The 17,203-nt window shown below is 35.7% G+C and overlaps 1 protein-coding gene across 1 annotated transcript in view; it reads right to left on the bottom strand.

The window, feature by feature from the left end:
• Window positions 1–17,203, bottom strand: part of Asph (aspartate beta-hydroxylase) — a 208,466-nt gene that overhangs the window by 41,426 nt on the left and 149,837 nt on the right. Inside the window, exons 17-19 of the mRNA XM_010640510.3 lie at window positions 15,959–16,057; window positions 13,839–13,928; window positions 7,958–8,095 (exon numbers count right to left, since the gene is read on the bottom strand). Of these exons, the coding sequence (XP_010638812.2) occupies window positions 7,958–8,095; window positions 13,839–13,928; window positions 15,959–16,057 (327 nt within the window). The remainder of the gene's footprint in view (window positions 1–7,957; window positions 8,096–13,838; window positions 13,929–15,958; window positions 16,058–17,203) is intronic.

Here is a 17,203-nt window from a genome sequence, read left to right as displayed (position 1 = left end):
GCCTCACAAGCACAGTTCTATCCTAGGTACCAAAACAAACAAAGAAACAAACAAAACAAAAAACTAGATTTCTAGTTGTGCAAGCACCATATGCAAAAAGACAATTCTTTCTCCATTCTTTTGGCCCTCTTGTCAGGAAGCAAATGATCATAAAGTTAAGGGTTTATTTATAGTCTTTCCATTCTATTACACTGGGAGATAGACATACATCTGTCTCTCTGTCTATGTGAAAGTATCATACTGCCTTGATTATTGCTGTAAGTTCTGAAACTGGAAAGTATGACTCCTCCAACTTTGGTCTTCTTTTTGAAAATATTCTCGCTATTTTGGATCATTTCTATTTTCATATGAATTTTAGAATCAGCTTGTCAATTTCTTCTTTTTTAAAAGCCAGGTGGAATCTAGAAGGAAATTGTGTTGAAACGTTAAGTCAGTTTGAGGGGGTTTGCTATCTTTTTTATTATGAATTTTATTGCTACACTTTAGGTATACAATATAATGAGATTCACCATTGAAAATTTGTTCCTTTGCATAATATATCTTGATTCTTATTTTTTCCCTTTCTGCTGCCCTCCCTTCAACCCCACTCCTCCCTATTTACAATGAATTTGTTCCCGGTTTTCCTTTTCTCGTATTAAGTCCATCCCCTTCTTTCCTTTTCCCAATTCCTCTTATATCTCTTTCTCCTTTGGACCTTTCCTTCCTATTTTACACTATTTATTATGCCTTTGATCCTTATTTACTTCCAGTTTCTCATACCAGAGAAACTATTCAGTAGTTACATGTGTGTCCTATTTTTTTTTCACTTGAGTATCACCTCTATCCCTTTTCTTCCTATTTCACATTGTCAATTATATCATTAGGATCTTATGTACCATTATAGTTTTTCACACCAGAGAAACTATTTGGTTTCATGTGTGACTTATACTTAGGAGTATATCCTCAATATGTATCCATTTTCCTATGAATGAATCTACTTTCTCATTCTTTATGGTTGAGTAGTATTCCATTTTATAGAAAAACCACATCTTCTTTACCCAGTTTCCAACTGATGGGCAAATGGGCTGTCTCCAAGTTTTAGCTATTACAAACTGTGCTGCTATAAACATAGGTGTGCATATATGACTGTGATATGATTATTTTAATACTTTTGGAAAGATACCCAGCAGAGGGATGGCTGGGTCAAATGGAACCTCTAGTCCCAGCTCTTTGAGGTATCTCCATATTGATTTCCATAGTGGTTGCACCAGTCTGCACTCCTACTAACAATAGAGGTGTAGGAGAACTGGGAAGGGTAGGGGCAAGGTAATAAGGAAACAGAAAAAAAAAATATGAGAAAATGAAAAAATGGAAATAAAGTATTTGTAAATAGGGATGGGAGAAAGGGGTGAAGGGAGGGCAGGGACAAGGGGAAAAATGAGAACCAAGACCTGTCATGTAAAGGCACAAGATCCCAATGATGAATGCAACTGTACTGTATACCTGAAATGTACCAATAAACTCAATGAGACAAAAAAAAAAGAGTATCACCTCAATGTGCATCCAATTAGCTATTAAGTGTCTCTAATTTCCCATTCTTTATGGCTGAGTAGTACTCCATTTTATTTTTTTAAAAAACCACATTTTCTTTATCCAGTCTCCAGTTGATGGGCAATCGGGCTGTTTCCAAGTTTTAGCTACTACAAACTGTGCTGTTATGAACATAGGTGCACATGTATCATTGTGGTATGATTCTTTTAATTCTTTTGGGAAGATACCCAGCAGAGAATAGCTGGGTCAAATGGGATCTCCACTTCTAGTTCTTTGAGGTACCTCCATATCGATTTCCACACTGGTTGCACCAGTCTACACTCCCACCAATAGTGGAGAAGGGTTTCCTTTTTCCCCACAGCCCCACCAGCATTTCCTATTTCATTATTAGTTGATTTCATGATAGCAGCCATTGTTTCTGGGGTGAGGTGGAATCTCAAAATTGTTTTCATCTGCATCTCTTGAAAAATGATATAGAACATTTTTTCATATATTTATGTGCTGCTTTTGTTTGTCTGAGAAGTATCTGTTCATTTCAGATGCCCATTTTTGAATAGGATCTTTATATTGGGGGGGGTCTGATTTTTTTGAGTTCTTTATTTATTCTAGATAGTAGACATTTGAGGAATAGCTGGTAAAAATTTTTTCCCACATTGTGAGTTATCTCTTCACACTGATGGTGGTTTCTCTTGCTGTGCAGAATTTTTTGTTTGTTTGTTTGTTTGTTTTTTTGGTACCAGGGATCAAACTTGGGACCTTGTACTTTCGAGCATACAGCAGAACCACTTAGGTAAATCCCTAGTCCTAGAAGCTTTTTAATAAGAAGAGATCCCATTTGTTGATTCTTTGTGTTAGTATCATGTCCTCTGCTAATAATGACATTTTGACTTTTTCATTTCCTTTCTTTATTCCTTTTTTTCTTTCTCTGTTCTAATTGCTGTGGCTAATGTTTCAAAAACTATATCGAACAGGAGTTGTGATAGTGGACATCCTTGGCTTGTTCCTGATCTTAGTGTGAAGAATTTCAGTTTTTGACCATTTCATATAATACTGGCTGTTGGCTTTTCATAGATGGATTTTATCAGATTGCGATAGAGACCATGTATTCCAATTTTCTGTAGGAGTTTTATCACGAATGTGTGTTGGATGGGGCTTTGCTACCTTAACAATAGAAAGTATTTTGATTCATAAATATAGAATGTTTCCTCCATCCATATGCTTTAAAATAATCTTCAGTAAGGTTTATAAGTGTTGTATTTCTTTGTAATATTAATTATCAGTATCTGTTATGGGTCGACTAATATTTGGAAGTCTTAACCTCTAGGATCACAGAATGTGACCTTATTTGGAGACAGGGTCTTCATAGAGGTGATCAAGTTAAAATGAAGATATGGAGGGATGTAAGTCAACATGTCTGTTATCTTTGCAAGCAGAGAAAATGCGGAGACTGACATACACACAGGGAGAATGGCATGAGAAGATGAAGGCAGAGATCTATAAGCCGCAGAACATCAAGAACTGCCAGAAATGCACCAGAAAAGAACAATTCCTCACTGCCCTCAGAAGTAACAACTCCATTGGCACTTTGATCTGAAAAAGTGAGGAAAAAAAATTTTTATTGTGTAAGCTACCTATTTTGTAATACTTTGCTATTGTGACCCTAGAAACCCAAAAATAGTGTTTTACTCATTTTTATGCTATTACAAATGGAATTGTCTTCTTAATTTTGGTAATGTGCTTTGCTAGTTTAAAGAAACAGAATTAGGTTTTACATTCTGACCTTAAATTCTACAGACTTGATGAACTCCTTTATTAGTATTTTTTTTCCAATACTGGGGATTGTATCCGCTTAGGCAGCACATATACCAATACTGGGGACTGACCTGTGCTAGGCAAGCAATGTACCACTGAACTACATCCCCAACTCTTATTTTGAAACAGGGACTTGTGAAGTTGCCCATGCTGGCCTTAGCCTTGTGAGCTGCTGGGATTACATGCATTCTTTTTAAAAACTGATATTTTAAAACAGTCTATATACAAAGCAATGTCATCTAAGAACGTAGATAATTTCACTTCTTCAGTCTTTCACAATTAAGTATGACGTGAGTTACTTCAGTTCCCTTCTCTGCCTAGTTTGTTGTATTATTTTTCATACCTTGTAAGGGTGTTGAATTTTGTCAAATTTCTTGGGTCAAATGAAACGATAATACAATCATAATCTTATAATCATAGTCAACCATGTTAACTGAGTTTTTATTTGCATTCCTGTGAACAATATCTCTTGTTCATATATATAGCACTTTTTGTATGTTGCTGGATTCTGTATGCTAATATTTTGCTGAGAAGTTTTACATGTAATATTTGTAGTAACTATTAGTTTATAGTTGTCTTTTTCAGTGATGTTCCTGATTTTGATATCAGAGTAATTTGGGCTCAATAAAGTGAGTTGCTGCTTCTTTACTCATTTTTTTTTTAAAGATTTTGTGAAGAATTAGTGCTAATTCTTATTTAAATAGTTGATAGAATTAGCAGTGAAAAAGTCTGGGTCTGGGTTTATTTTTGTGGGAAGCTTTTAAGTCACTCTTTTCATTTCTTTACTTATTACAGGTCTATTCAGATTTTTGTTTCAGTAGTTTGTTTTTATTTCTTTTTTTGTTACCAGGGATCAAACTCGGGACCTTGAGCTTGCAAGGCAGGAGGTGGCACCACTGAGCTAAATCTCCAGCCCTACTAGTTTCTGTTTTAATAACTTCATTTAGGTTAACTATGTTTCTTTGATTTATACTTTTTCTATTATTCTTTTATAATTCTTTTAAGTTTTGTAAGGTTGGTAGTGGGATGTCTTATTTCACTTCTTATTTTAGTAATTTGAATATTCACTTATTTTTTATTAGTTAGCTTCTAAAATAATCTAGTTTTAAGTAGCAAATTTGGGTGTTATTAATTTTTCTTTATTGTGCTAGTCACATTTCATTTATTTTCGCTTCAATTTTATGTCCCTTTCTGCTTCCATTGGGTTTGTTTTGCTCTGCTATATTAGTTTCTTAGAATGGATCATCAGGTTAATGTTTTATAGCCATTCTCCTTTTCAAAATATAGATATTAGCAAATATCATTATCTAAGAAATGCTTCTATATCCTAAAAGCTTTGTCATGTTATATTTCTTATTTCACTTATCTCAACATATCTTCTAATTTCTCTTGTAGTTTTGTTTTTGGCCTATTGGTTACTTAAGAGTACAATATTTAATTTTCACATATGTGTGTATTTATTAGATTTATTTTTATTAATGATTCCTGTAAGGCAGACTCTTGATTTAAAAAAATCTTAATTTCATCCTCATGGTTTAAAACATGTTCTGTAATTGCAATACTTCTAAATTTCTTGAGCTTGTTCCGTGGCCAAGCACCTGGCCTATTTTGGAGAATGACTCATGTGCACCTGAGAACAGTGTGTATCCTGATTATACTGGGTGAATTGTTTCATTAGTGTTTGTGAGCTCTTGTTGCCTTAGTGTTGTTCAAGTGTTTTATTTCCTTTTGATACAAGGTCTAGATGCTTTGTCCATTATAAAAGGCAAATTATGAAAATCTCCATCTAGTACTGTTGATGTACACAGTTTTCAACTTAATCAGTTCTTGCTTCATATATTTTAGTGCTCTTTTGTTAGGTACACAAGTGTCTGTATTAGTGCATATCTTTCTAAGGAATTGGCTTTCTTATTATTATGAAATGTCCCTCTGTCTCTATTAACACTTCTTGCCTTAAAGTCTTTTTTGTCTGATATCAGTACAATCATTTCAGTTCTTTTACTGTTTAGATGGATTATTTTTTCTATCCTTTTACTTTAGCTTTACTTAGCTTTTCACAGCAGATAAATCACAGTGGACAAGATTTCTCAGAAAATGAATGAAGAAAAGGAAAAACAAAGCGCAGAAAAATGTTCTGTTTCAGTCAGCGAGGATCCATACAGGCTTCTGTTTCAACATGTCACGCCCTTTTCTCTATAACAGAACCCTGACTTTGGTATCCATCTCTCCCCAGATAAGGCACTCAATTAGAGGAAGCTAACCCTTTCCCGGCTTTCACGGGTTGGTCTGCTGGCTCGAGAATAATCTCATAGTCCCTTCTCAGTAATCAGTAACAGATCCAGAGTAGAAATTTGATTTAAATTGGCTCATTCAGATTGAGGAGAATAATAACTATTCCCAAGTTGATGGAGAGATATACTCTGCTTCTCTTGGAAGCCTGTGGCCAGCTCCTTGTATCTCAGACCGTTGACACTGGGAGTATCCACTATGGTGTGGTTGTTACCAATAGGAAAGGATCTCCCAGGAGATTTTGAGAAGCTCACTTACAGGCTCCACAATGTTATAGAGTTTTAAAATTCTTTTCAACCAACCAGTCCAGGTCCTGCTGGCAGTTACCTTGCAGTATGCTGGCACAGAGATAAAGATGACCAAAGAAATGTAAAGCCAAGAATGCATTCTCTCCATTATACTATCCTGAAGTCTGCTCTATTGCTTGGCTTCCAGTTACGCGAGTGAATAAAGTTCCATGTTGTTTAAGTCAGGTTTGAATTTCACTTCTGCTATATCAAGTTGAAAGCATACCAAAAGCTATAGCAGGGAAATAAACTCACAGAGACCAAGAAAAAATGTAGAGGATAATCAGTTGAATGTGATCGGACATGAGAGGAGATGGAATTTTACAAAGGAAAAAACAACCATAGATAGTGCTAACTGAAGTAGTTTTAACAAGAAACACATTGCTCTTGTACAATTTCTGCTTTGGATATGGCTCCTCTTAAAATTCTTCTTCAGAAATGTCAACATATCATGGTTTTCAAGGCCTAAGTCAGAGCAGTCTATTTTACAACTGGATTGTCATGATCATAAAGTATGCTTCTATAATGAAATATAGAATAATCACGATCAGTAAGACCAACTTAATGTAAGTACATTGAAACCACATCAAAATGTTTCTTTTCCCCAAGTAAACCAAACCCATGAAGTCTTGTAAGTCTCCAAGATACATTTATTCAAGATGATCCTCTGAAAAAAGATCATGAAACATTTTGAACATATACCCAACAGTAGAAAGAATAATATAAAAACCCTCCACACATCCATCACCCAGATTACAGAATTATCAATGTTTTGTCACTCCTACTTTTCCCTTCTTGCTTCCCTCACATGCAAAATCAATTGCTTAAATATCTTCACATTATCTTGTACAGACCAAGCATAAATAGCAGTTAGATTTCTCTGGTTAGAACATAGAACACATCATATGGAAGCCTGAAAGGCACATGACATTTGCATATTTTGAATAAAAAGCAATATCATTGAAATTATGAATAAATTAACTATAAGTCCCATTTTATTAATATGTCTGAGAAGAATGGGATTCTAAAGCAAAAATAAACTTCTGACTATGAGCCTACACAAATCACAAAGTAGACAGTATTAAAGTTCAGATTTATCAATGTATAAATTTCTGATTGTTTCAGCTAATAACTTGTTAGAATCACTTAGTTTCTCCTATCCTAAATATCTGCCTGAACATTTACTAACAATATTTATATCTATTGTTTTCTTTCCATAGCCTCAGGACCACAGGTACACCTCAAAGTTTCCAAAGTTTTCAGAGGGCCTGGAAAATAAAAACTATTTACTTCTTTTCTCTTGAGACACAGTCTCATTATGCCACCAAGGTTGCCCATGAGTTTGTGATTCTCTTTACTCAGACTCCCAAGTGTTGGGATTGTTGTACCACCATGCCCTACCTTAAAACTATTTTCTTAATAGTACAAAATATTCTCTGCTCTTTTCATGATCATTTGTGCTCAGGTACACAGTGTTTTCCAGGGGCTATATGATATAAAATATTACTGTCCTCATGGGTGTATGTGTGAAGTTGGTATAAGAATACTCCTGTCTTCTATGAATCCAGTCATTAAAAAGATTTGTAAAAATATTAAACAATCACGATCTTCTCACTATATTTCATTTAAAAATATAATTACTTTATAAAATATTAATCATATGAACATGGAATAGTTATTGTTCTTTTAAGAACTCATACATAAAATATTCTTTTATCTTGAATTTTTAGTAATTTTCTCTTACTTTTAATTTGTATGTATAGATACTACACACATAAACAGATTCCTTGGAATGCTCAGTAATTTTCAGGAGTGTAAGGCCATTTTAAGTCCGAAAAAGTATGGGAACCAGACAAATAACCTGCATCATCTAAAAGTTATAATGAGCTAATGGGATGAAAAAATTATTTTTTCCTATTTTTGCAAATACTATTGAAAATATAATCTGTCCTCTTTCTGACAGTCCTTTCCATGGTAAACATTCTCTGATTCTGAGGTAAAAAAAAAAAAATGAAGATGATGTCTATGTTAACACTTACCTTGACTAATTCCGTATACCCTGTTTCTCTTGGGGTCCACCATGGCTGGGCTTTCAGTCCATTCACATTGTAGAGTGAGCGCTGCCAGACAGATGCAAAATGTCCTCTCTTGTAGCCGAGCTCATACCATTTATATGCCTGAAAAAGTAAAGACTCTCCTTCTTACTAGTCTCTAACTGAATCATTTTTCTTAATTTTAAAATTAGAGGTATTAAAAAAAAGTTAGAGATGTTACTGGATCTGTGATAGGAATATATAAACTGAAAATACTCTGTCAAAAATTCATTTAATCCACCTAATGTATTTAGTTTAACAACACAGTACACTGTAAGGGCTGGAGGCCTCCTCTTGTGATTACACAAGGGTTGACTGGCAGCTGTTGCTAACTGTCCAGCATCATGAGAGAGGACTGCACTATGCATTGCTAGCCTGGGAAAAGACTGTACTTTCAAATTTGGTTTCCACTGAACGCTTGTGGCTTTCACACCATCATAATGTTGATAATCTTAAGTCTACCTACCTTAAGTCAGTGACTGCCTGTATTTTGAGATATTCGAGTGCAGAACTTGCTTGTCAGGTACCCAAATCTATAGAAATCTGGTGAAAATACTATTATGTCATTGGGCTTCTCATTATGAGCTGGTAGTGTAGGTGAACACATGTATTATATTCTCACTGAGGTCCTCTGAATATTGTCCCGTCTGTTTTGATCTCCCCGAGTGTCTGGTGCAGTCAAGAACTTATTTGCTGTCTAGATTAAAAATGTGAGACACGGGGCCAGGGATTTAGCTCAGTGGTTTCACCACCTGTCTCTGAAGTGCAAGGTCCCTGAGTTTGATCCCTGCTTACCAAAAAAAAAGGAGAGACACTAAAGGAGAGTATGTTTATAGCTAAGCTTTCATTTCCAAGTTCAATTTTTGTTTTCTTTACAAAGAACAGATTATGACTTTAATAATTTCTTCAAACATATTTGCATTTAGTAAATTGAGATGTTGAAATGGAGACTGATTCCATGTGTACTTACTCTCCATGTTCACATGTAAGGAGGCCACCCCTAAACGACAGGATAACCATCCACTAAATTAGTTACACAAGAAATATTATTCTGAGTTGGTGTTAAAGATGGTCATAGACCATATCAGGGTTTTTTTCCCTGTTGTAGTTCTAGGGATTAAATTTATAGTCATCACACTAAGCTACATCCTCAGCTCAAAAGTTTTACTTTGAGACAGGGTCTTGCCAAGTATCTAATTTCCCCATGCTGGGCTAGAACTCGATATCCTTCTGCCTCAGCTTTGCAGAATACTGGGATTACAGGATACCCCAAAGAAAGTATAAACCCTCCATTAAAATAAGTAGACAAAAGAAATATTATCCTGTGGGTGTTATAGTTAGACGTATCAGGTCCCCCCCCCCTTTTTATGTTACTGGCAATTAAAATAAGGAAATCAGGGCTTTCACAAAAAGCTACACTCCTGACCCTTTTTTATTTTCATTTGGAGACAGAGTTTTGCTAAATTGCCCACACTGGGCTCAAACTTGGCATCCTCCTGCATCAGCCTCCCAGAATGAGGGGATTACAGGCACCATGCTTAGCTTTGTATAAGATTATTAAAAAGGGAACTTTTGCTCCTAATACATATTTTTTTTTCTGCCATAAGATATAATGCTTGTGGCTTTAGGCTTTGTGCAACACCATACAACTTGCCTCCATAAAGATTAGCATTTCAGAAACAGCTGGCTGTAGAATTTGTTGCTCCAGATGGCTCCTCCCAGTGATGCCCTGGCTATATGCTCATAAGTGGCTCTCCCTACACTGCCTGCCCCATGCATGTCCCATCGTCTTTACTAGTAATGGCAAGACTTTACTAGTGGTGCATGGAATCTTAGCCTCTCTTTTAGTACAAGTCTGCTGCAGTGATAGCTTTGGAAGAGTGATTTCAAGTACATGTTTGATCAATACAAACAAGCATTTAGTATCAACCTGAATATCTTCTTTTGATGCCAAAAACTAACTTCTAAAAGTATATTCACATTTATATTTTAAATTTTTCTTCATTAGAAAAGTGAAGGATGATAATGTCACCTCATATTTTCAATTAGACTTTACAGTTTACAATTTACTTTTAAAATATCATTTAATCTAACTGCCACAAATATCTCTACCGTATAAATGTTGAAACAGGCTTATGAAAGTTAAATAACTAGAACAAAAATCCAAGTCTCCAGGTATCGTGGTTAATTCTACCATTAAAAAAAAAAAACTATTGGGGCCGGGGATTTAGCTCAGCGGTTCGGTGGCCTGCCTTGCAAGCGCAAGGACCCGAGTTCAATCCCTGGTACCAAAAAATAAACAAACAAACAAACAAAAAACTATTAAAAAAGGTTTTTCTATTTAATATCATTCTATTGTGATTTCATCAAATTTGAATTTAGGATTTCATTTCCTAAAATTTTTGGTGTTAAAGAGATCAGTGCATGTAGCTCCCTAAAACAATGTGTGCCTAGCATACACAAGGGACTAGCGCAGCACCAAAACACAAAACAAAACAAAAGCTACAAAGAAACAAAAAAATGATATTAAGGAAAGTCTTACAGCCCATTAAGTCTGTGTTATCAGTAATTCATTTTAAGGAAAAGGCATATTGATTAAATAGTGAAAAAGAAAGTAATTACAAGAAAACTAAAACAGCCCACATTTGAGGAGTTAGGAGTCTTAGTTTCTTAGTCCTTATGCTGGAAGCCTGGGTGATTGTAAGGTCTGTTCTGAAGTTCAGATTAAGTGCTACTGCCTCAAACAGGGCCCTTAATTTGGTATTTCTTTCCAATTTAACTTTTAGGGGGAAAATGATGAAAATGTTATATTAGATTAAAAAAAACTTTATAAACATAGGAGACTCAATTCAGCAAGATTTTTTTTTACATCTAAGCCAACTTCAAATATAAACTGTTAGTAAATCTATGATCAAATTAGAAATCTCCAAATCTTTCTTCATTATTATTTTTTTGGCCTAGTCAAGAATTTTATAATTACAATCAAGAATATTATAGTAATAGTGCCTGGGTTAATTATATGTGTTCTATATCAGTGTTATCTCTACTTTGTCAAATTATTTCCATGTATGGTTTTATAATACACACACATGCATGCATGCCCACACACACACAAATACACCGAAGGTCTCTAACTCAGAAGAGCCTGGGCCATGTCGGCGCAGTGCCCTGCTCCAGTGGCACAGCTGAGTCTGGTCTGCCTGCAGTGTGCTGTACACAGGAGCCTGTGAGACACGCTTCCAGAGAGCACAGCTGGCTGCAGCTGCCTGTAGAATATTGAATGCTTTTGTATGGAAATATGACTTGACTTTTTATAACAGTATTTTTGAGCATAGGGTGGCCTGGAAGAAAGTGAGATTTTTAAGTGAGAAAGGTTCTTACACCTGTCACTGAGAGTGCAGGTAACACAGGCTAGCATTAATAGCCCTAAGCCAGGAAGGTGCATGTGGGGGCTGGCAAGACCTCAGAAGTTAAATTCCCCAGAATTTGCTCTGGCTGATGAGGAATGAGGAAGGAGCCAGAGGACAGGTAAAGCTGATTCTCATCTTGATTGTGGAAAGGGGGTAATATCACGGAATGAGAGGTGAGACCCAGGGGGAAACAATGGATAGAGGAAGACAAGTGAGTTGCCTCTGTGCCATCCCTATGGTGACACCAAGCAGGCAGCAGATGTATGAATCTAGACTTTGAGAATGAGACTAGAAGGGAAGCTAGAATATGGATTTGGAAGTTATGGAAATACTAAGAACTACTAAAAGTGGACTACTACAAGACTATCATGATTTGTCTCTGTCTCTTTTCCTGTCCATTATTACAATAACTTTCTTCAAAACCTATTAGATCATCAGCCTTGGAACTGTGAGTCTGCTCTTCTCTATCTGTTCTCCTTCAGGGTGGGTTGAGATCTCCGTGCACAGAAACACAAAGGGTAGTAGCTTCCTGTTATGCAGACTCATAGATGCACATTCAATGCCTAGCTCCAGGAAAGTATTAAAACAGGGCATCTACAGGCTTGTTTCCACTCTCCTGTAATGATAGATACTTTTAAAATTCAAGAACTATGCTGTTCTTTGCATATTAATGATAATTAAGTTGGTAGAACAGTCCCATAGGTTCAAATATTAAGCCTTTAACAAGTTTTTGGTAGTGAATTTTTTGTCCTTGAAGTAAGAGCTGTTTTCATCTAAGATGTGAGACAAATCAGTGTTCTTTTATCTGTCTTTGCTCTGGACCCTGGAATGTTCAAAGATAAATTAATTACTGACAATTACATAGAGAGTAATCAGACACAAACATTTATCCAGTGTTAGATACTGTAGCAAAATCTTTCTTCTCCCTCTCCTTCAAAGGATTCCTTTTACATCTAAAAGAATGAAGAAACACAAAAATGATTACTAATCAGTAATTTTATCTGCCTTATTTTTCTTCTAACATCTCATTCTAGTTTGGTTAGCTGACTGGTAAGTTATAAGGGGAAAGGTATAGATTAATATAAATGTATAAAGACAACAGGGTCAATAATCCAATCTTCTATTACTGCAAATATGTTCATGTCTGTAGTAAGCAATTATAGCATCATAAGCCCCTTGCTTCTCTGAACCCTCAGTCGTCCAGATGGTCCTATGTTCTTATTAACTTTAGAAATCTGAAGTTGTGTTATTCTAGATGTCACTTTAACACATACATACAATGAACTGGTTACAAAGAGTCAATGTTTCTCTTCACCCCTTTAACCACTGACTCTAAGTACAGCTGAGGCCCAGAGCTCTGCGATGGTGCAGAATTTGACAGGGAGACTTGGTCATCCAGCAGTGACATACAAATCACAGCAGACCATGGAGGCGGCTTGAAATTGATAGTACATGATGTCACAATTAATGATCCAATGTTATGTTTAGAGAAGGTGACAGCTGTGCTCAGGAAAAACATAGTAACCACAAAGAAAACACGTAACTTGTTTTAGTTACTACATTATTTTATGTCAGTACCTGTCATTACCCTAACTACAACTGTTCATCTTAAACTGGGCATTAAATGTTTCCAAAGGTAAGTTACACAATTAACCATAGTGCTTAGGAATACATTGAGCAAAGACTTCATTCTACTGACAACTACTTTTACAATTCCAAAATAAAACAAAAAGTAATCTAGAAAAACCATTAAAACATTTGAAAAATTCAAGCAATTTGAGTCATGTGTTTATTTTAGAGAATTTTTTTTCCCAAGGCAATATCTGTTTCTCTCTCTCTCTCTCTCTCTCTTTTTTTTTTTTTTTTTTTGGTACTGGGGATTGATCTCAGGTTCTTGTGCTTGCGAGGTAGGCAGCAGAACCACTGAACTAAATCCCCAGCCCACCTTTATTTTTTTATTTTTTCATTTTGTTTGTTTTTGTACTGGGGATTGAACTTGGGGCCTCGTGCTTCTGAGGCAGGCAGCAGCACCACTAAGCTAAGTCCCTGATTCTTCTATTACTCTAAATACACTGATACAAACCGATATACAGATACACACACTCCTCAATTTAGAAGCTGTGCTTGTGGTTACTTAGCTGATTTCTTAAACTATAAAAGCCAAATCCCCAAATTCATAATAATAAGCTAGAATTATTGGGTTATTCTGAAGACAGTACACATAGCTAATTGTTTAAATCACTGCCTTCAAATGTTTACGCACAAAATATGTTTTCAATTGTAATTTTCTCCTAGAAACCCCCCATACACACACATATGTGGGTGCGTGCGCACACACACACACAAACACACACACACACACACACAGACACACACACTTCTTTCTCAGAGTGAATAAAAAGTCACAAATTCGTTACCTCTTTGTTCCCAACCCTCTGCATGGCATCCCCCAAGTGAAAATAAAATCTCCCGTCATCAGTGCCAGGATCCCCAGACTCTATTCCTTCCTGTAGAAAGAGCAGTGTTAGAATCTGTGACAGAACTAAATACCTGCCAAATTTCATTCCTTGATTTATATAGCTTTTCTTACATATATAAATACTGTGTATCATAGAAAAATCTAACTACTAGAAAAACACATTTGATGTTACGATTTGGCAAGGAGATTAGCGGTCAAAATTTACAATGCAGAAGCAAAAGGAGTTCATAAAGCTCAATTTAACAAAGCATTTATAATTAATCATGGAACTAGTAGAATAGCCCATAAAATTAGCAGAATATTTTGTGTACCTCAAGTGGGGGAGAAATCATACTTCAGTTTTCCAAATAATTTCTCTGGCTGGCTATGTCTCACATTTATTTTGTCTCCAAATCTGACCATATGTCATGTAGAGTCTATTTCTGTATCCAAATGTTTAATTGCTCATGTCTAAAGTAATGGCACCCTCGCTGCAAGTCATATTTCTTTACACTCAACAAACATGTCATGATGTTTTAATGAAATTTCATACCGAACATAAAGGATTGAAGTCAACTGAAATCCTTGAAATGTTTTTTATTAAGTAACTCCTAAAGCATTTACTTGATTTCTCCCCATCTCCTATACAAGAACTGAAAATGAAATTTATGTTTCGAAAGAAAAAGAGTGAATGCATATTAAATTAGGAGAATTAACTTAGAAAACCAAAAGAATGACCAATGTCAAAAATATTTAATTTTCTTTTCTAAAAATCTTCCTCTTGAGGACTCTGCACAAGAAGTATCTTTCCTTTCACTAGGAAGAATTTTTATTTGTATAATTTTAGAAAATAGCAAGTGACAGGATGGACTGACTGATACTCAAATACCCTTGTTTGTTAACTAGCCACGGTTTCCTATCTGTAAAGCTAAGAAAGTACTGTTAGGTTTTCCTAAGTCAGAGGACAAGTAAAGAGAACACTTTCAATGACAGGAACATACATGTCTACAGGGCTTTGACAAGAAAGTACAGGTTTACAGAGGCCCCCCCAAAAGACAGGACAAATGGGAGCAGATGTCCATCCTAGAAGTTCCACTGCTCATTGATGTGTCCCAGCATGGTGAGTCCAGGTCATGGGTCAGATAAGACCTTTCGAGAACAACTAGAAATCTGTATGATTATGCAACAAGTTCAGGTTCTCAAGGAAAACAATTAGAATTTTTTTCAATAAAACTATACTGGCCAAATAAAACACAGATATTTGTATTCATTTGCTATTAGGGATATCTGATTGAAATCATGTGAAAGAGATTACAGAAGTGGAATATATTGCAACTTCTAACCACAACATGGTAGCTGTTAGCTACATATTAATAATTCAATTAAAATAAATGGAAATTAAGTAAGATTTTAAGTTCCTTTCCTCAGTCACAGTTCCACATTTTAGATGCTCAGTGTTCATATGTGGTTCATGGTCAGTGCAGTAGAGAACACCGAGAAGTAATTTCTATCGCTGCAAAAGTTCTACTGGACAGTCTTAAGCTAGGCCAAACATAATTCTGATCTAACAAGGATTCAATTACATATGTGAGAGAAAAAATGGCACATTTTAATTTTAATATTTTGAGGTACCAGATATGCTCTTAGGGGTTTGACCTATTAAGTTGGCACTTGTTTACCTCACTTGGTACAGGTAACTATAAATCCTTTTCAGAGAAGTCTCAATGTATAATTAACTTGTAAAACAAGCATTTAATGGATTGTTCACTTTTTAAAATACTGTGCCAATAATTTCAACTTGGCTATTATTTAAAAACTATAATAGTTTTGGTTTTATGAATTTCTTCATAAAGTCTCTTCCAAATAGCCTCTGCTCCCACAGTTGGTATTTCTACATATGACATTCTCAGTTACGGTGGAGTCCACACTGCCTGTGAATGTCATGGTCACAGGGTGTACATTCTGATGATGAAAAGACTCAGCCGTGCATGCCAATCAATCCACAAAGCATAATCGAGGGTGTCTAAATGACTCACAGGAACTGAAAGATGAAAAGGGAAGAAGAGCAGTGACAGTCACCTTTAAATAGGGTATGCTTTCAGCAATCTTGTTCTGTGCCTTCAGGATGAAGCCATAATGTACTTTAGCAAAGCCATCATTAGGTGTCACATTCAGAACCTATATTCAAAGACAACAAAGAGCTATTGTGATACATTATAAATTGTACAAATGACTGTCAAAACAAATTTTAATTAGTTTTCTGTACTTGGATTGGATTACAATGCTACAGCTTAAAACACTATGGTACTTTGTCTCATTGCAATCATGAAACTTACAGGGTCCTCCTTCCTCTCAAATCAATACCCTTTCACATATTACACACCGGTTCTTCAAGAAAAAAAGAAATGAGTGAAAAGGCAGTAACTGTTGAAGCACTTCTTTAACAATGCAAGTTAGCAAAATATCTGTCAATTGATATGACCTCAAATTTTTTTAATGATTAGGGAAAACTCTTCTACATTTGCTATGCTTTAAGACAATCATGAATGGTTATTACATATTCCTTCATATACATGTTGTCTACATTGTCTTTTTCAAGAAAACATTTAAATTTGCATGCATAGTACTATCAAGATCCACCCATTAAATAGAAATTTCTCTAGTGCTCCAACTGTTTTAAGAACTGAGAATGATGTTGGGAGCAAATCCAATACTGTGTGATAAAATCCAGGTAAATATTTCATATAAACCACATCACTGTTTATTTTTATATGTATTTATTAGGATCTAAAGATAATTACACAAAATGCCTCTAAATTAAATATTAGCATTAAGAAGTCAAAACATAACAATACTCAACTCGTGAAGCTGTTTGGACAAATGAATTCATGGAGCAAGAGAAAGATGAAGGTCTGAGTTGGGTAGATGTAGAGAAAAGACACATGTCTAGTCTATTCAACCTCCAGCCAGAGTGGGAAAAGGGACGTCGTAGCCACCACGGTGACTTTACACAGGAGGAGCAAAGTGCATGGAGAGGGGACACCATCTCCTTGGTTTCCACACTGCCTGTACTTTCATGTTTTCAGCTTTAGTCAGATACTGTGTCTCATCCATTCAAAATTCAGCCAACATAACCTTCAAAGTACATTCCGACCACAACATCTGTTATTTCCTTCACCAGTGCCACCCTGTCCCAGGTGCATCATCCCGCCCCAATTGTATAGGAGCCTCTTACCTGCCACCCCTCTGCTCCCTTGTAGTACATTCTCTATATAGGCCCATGAAGGAACTTGCCAAGACCTGGGTCCAATCCCATCCTTCCTT

The sequence above is a fragment of the Fukomys damarensis genome, unplaced genomic scaffold, assembly GCF_012274545.1.
Source record: "Fukomys damarensis isolate Sample0158 unplaced genomic scaffold, DMR_v1.0_HiC HiC_scaffold_5, whole genome shotgun sequence".
Taxonomy (NCBI): Eukaryota; Metazoa; Chordata; class Mammalia; order Rodentia; family Bathyergidae; genus Fukomys; species Fukomys damarensis.
Note: the sequence above shows the minus strand (reverse complement) of the source record. Positions and strands in the feature narration are given on the sequence as shown.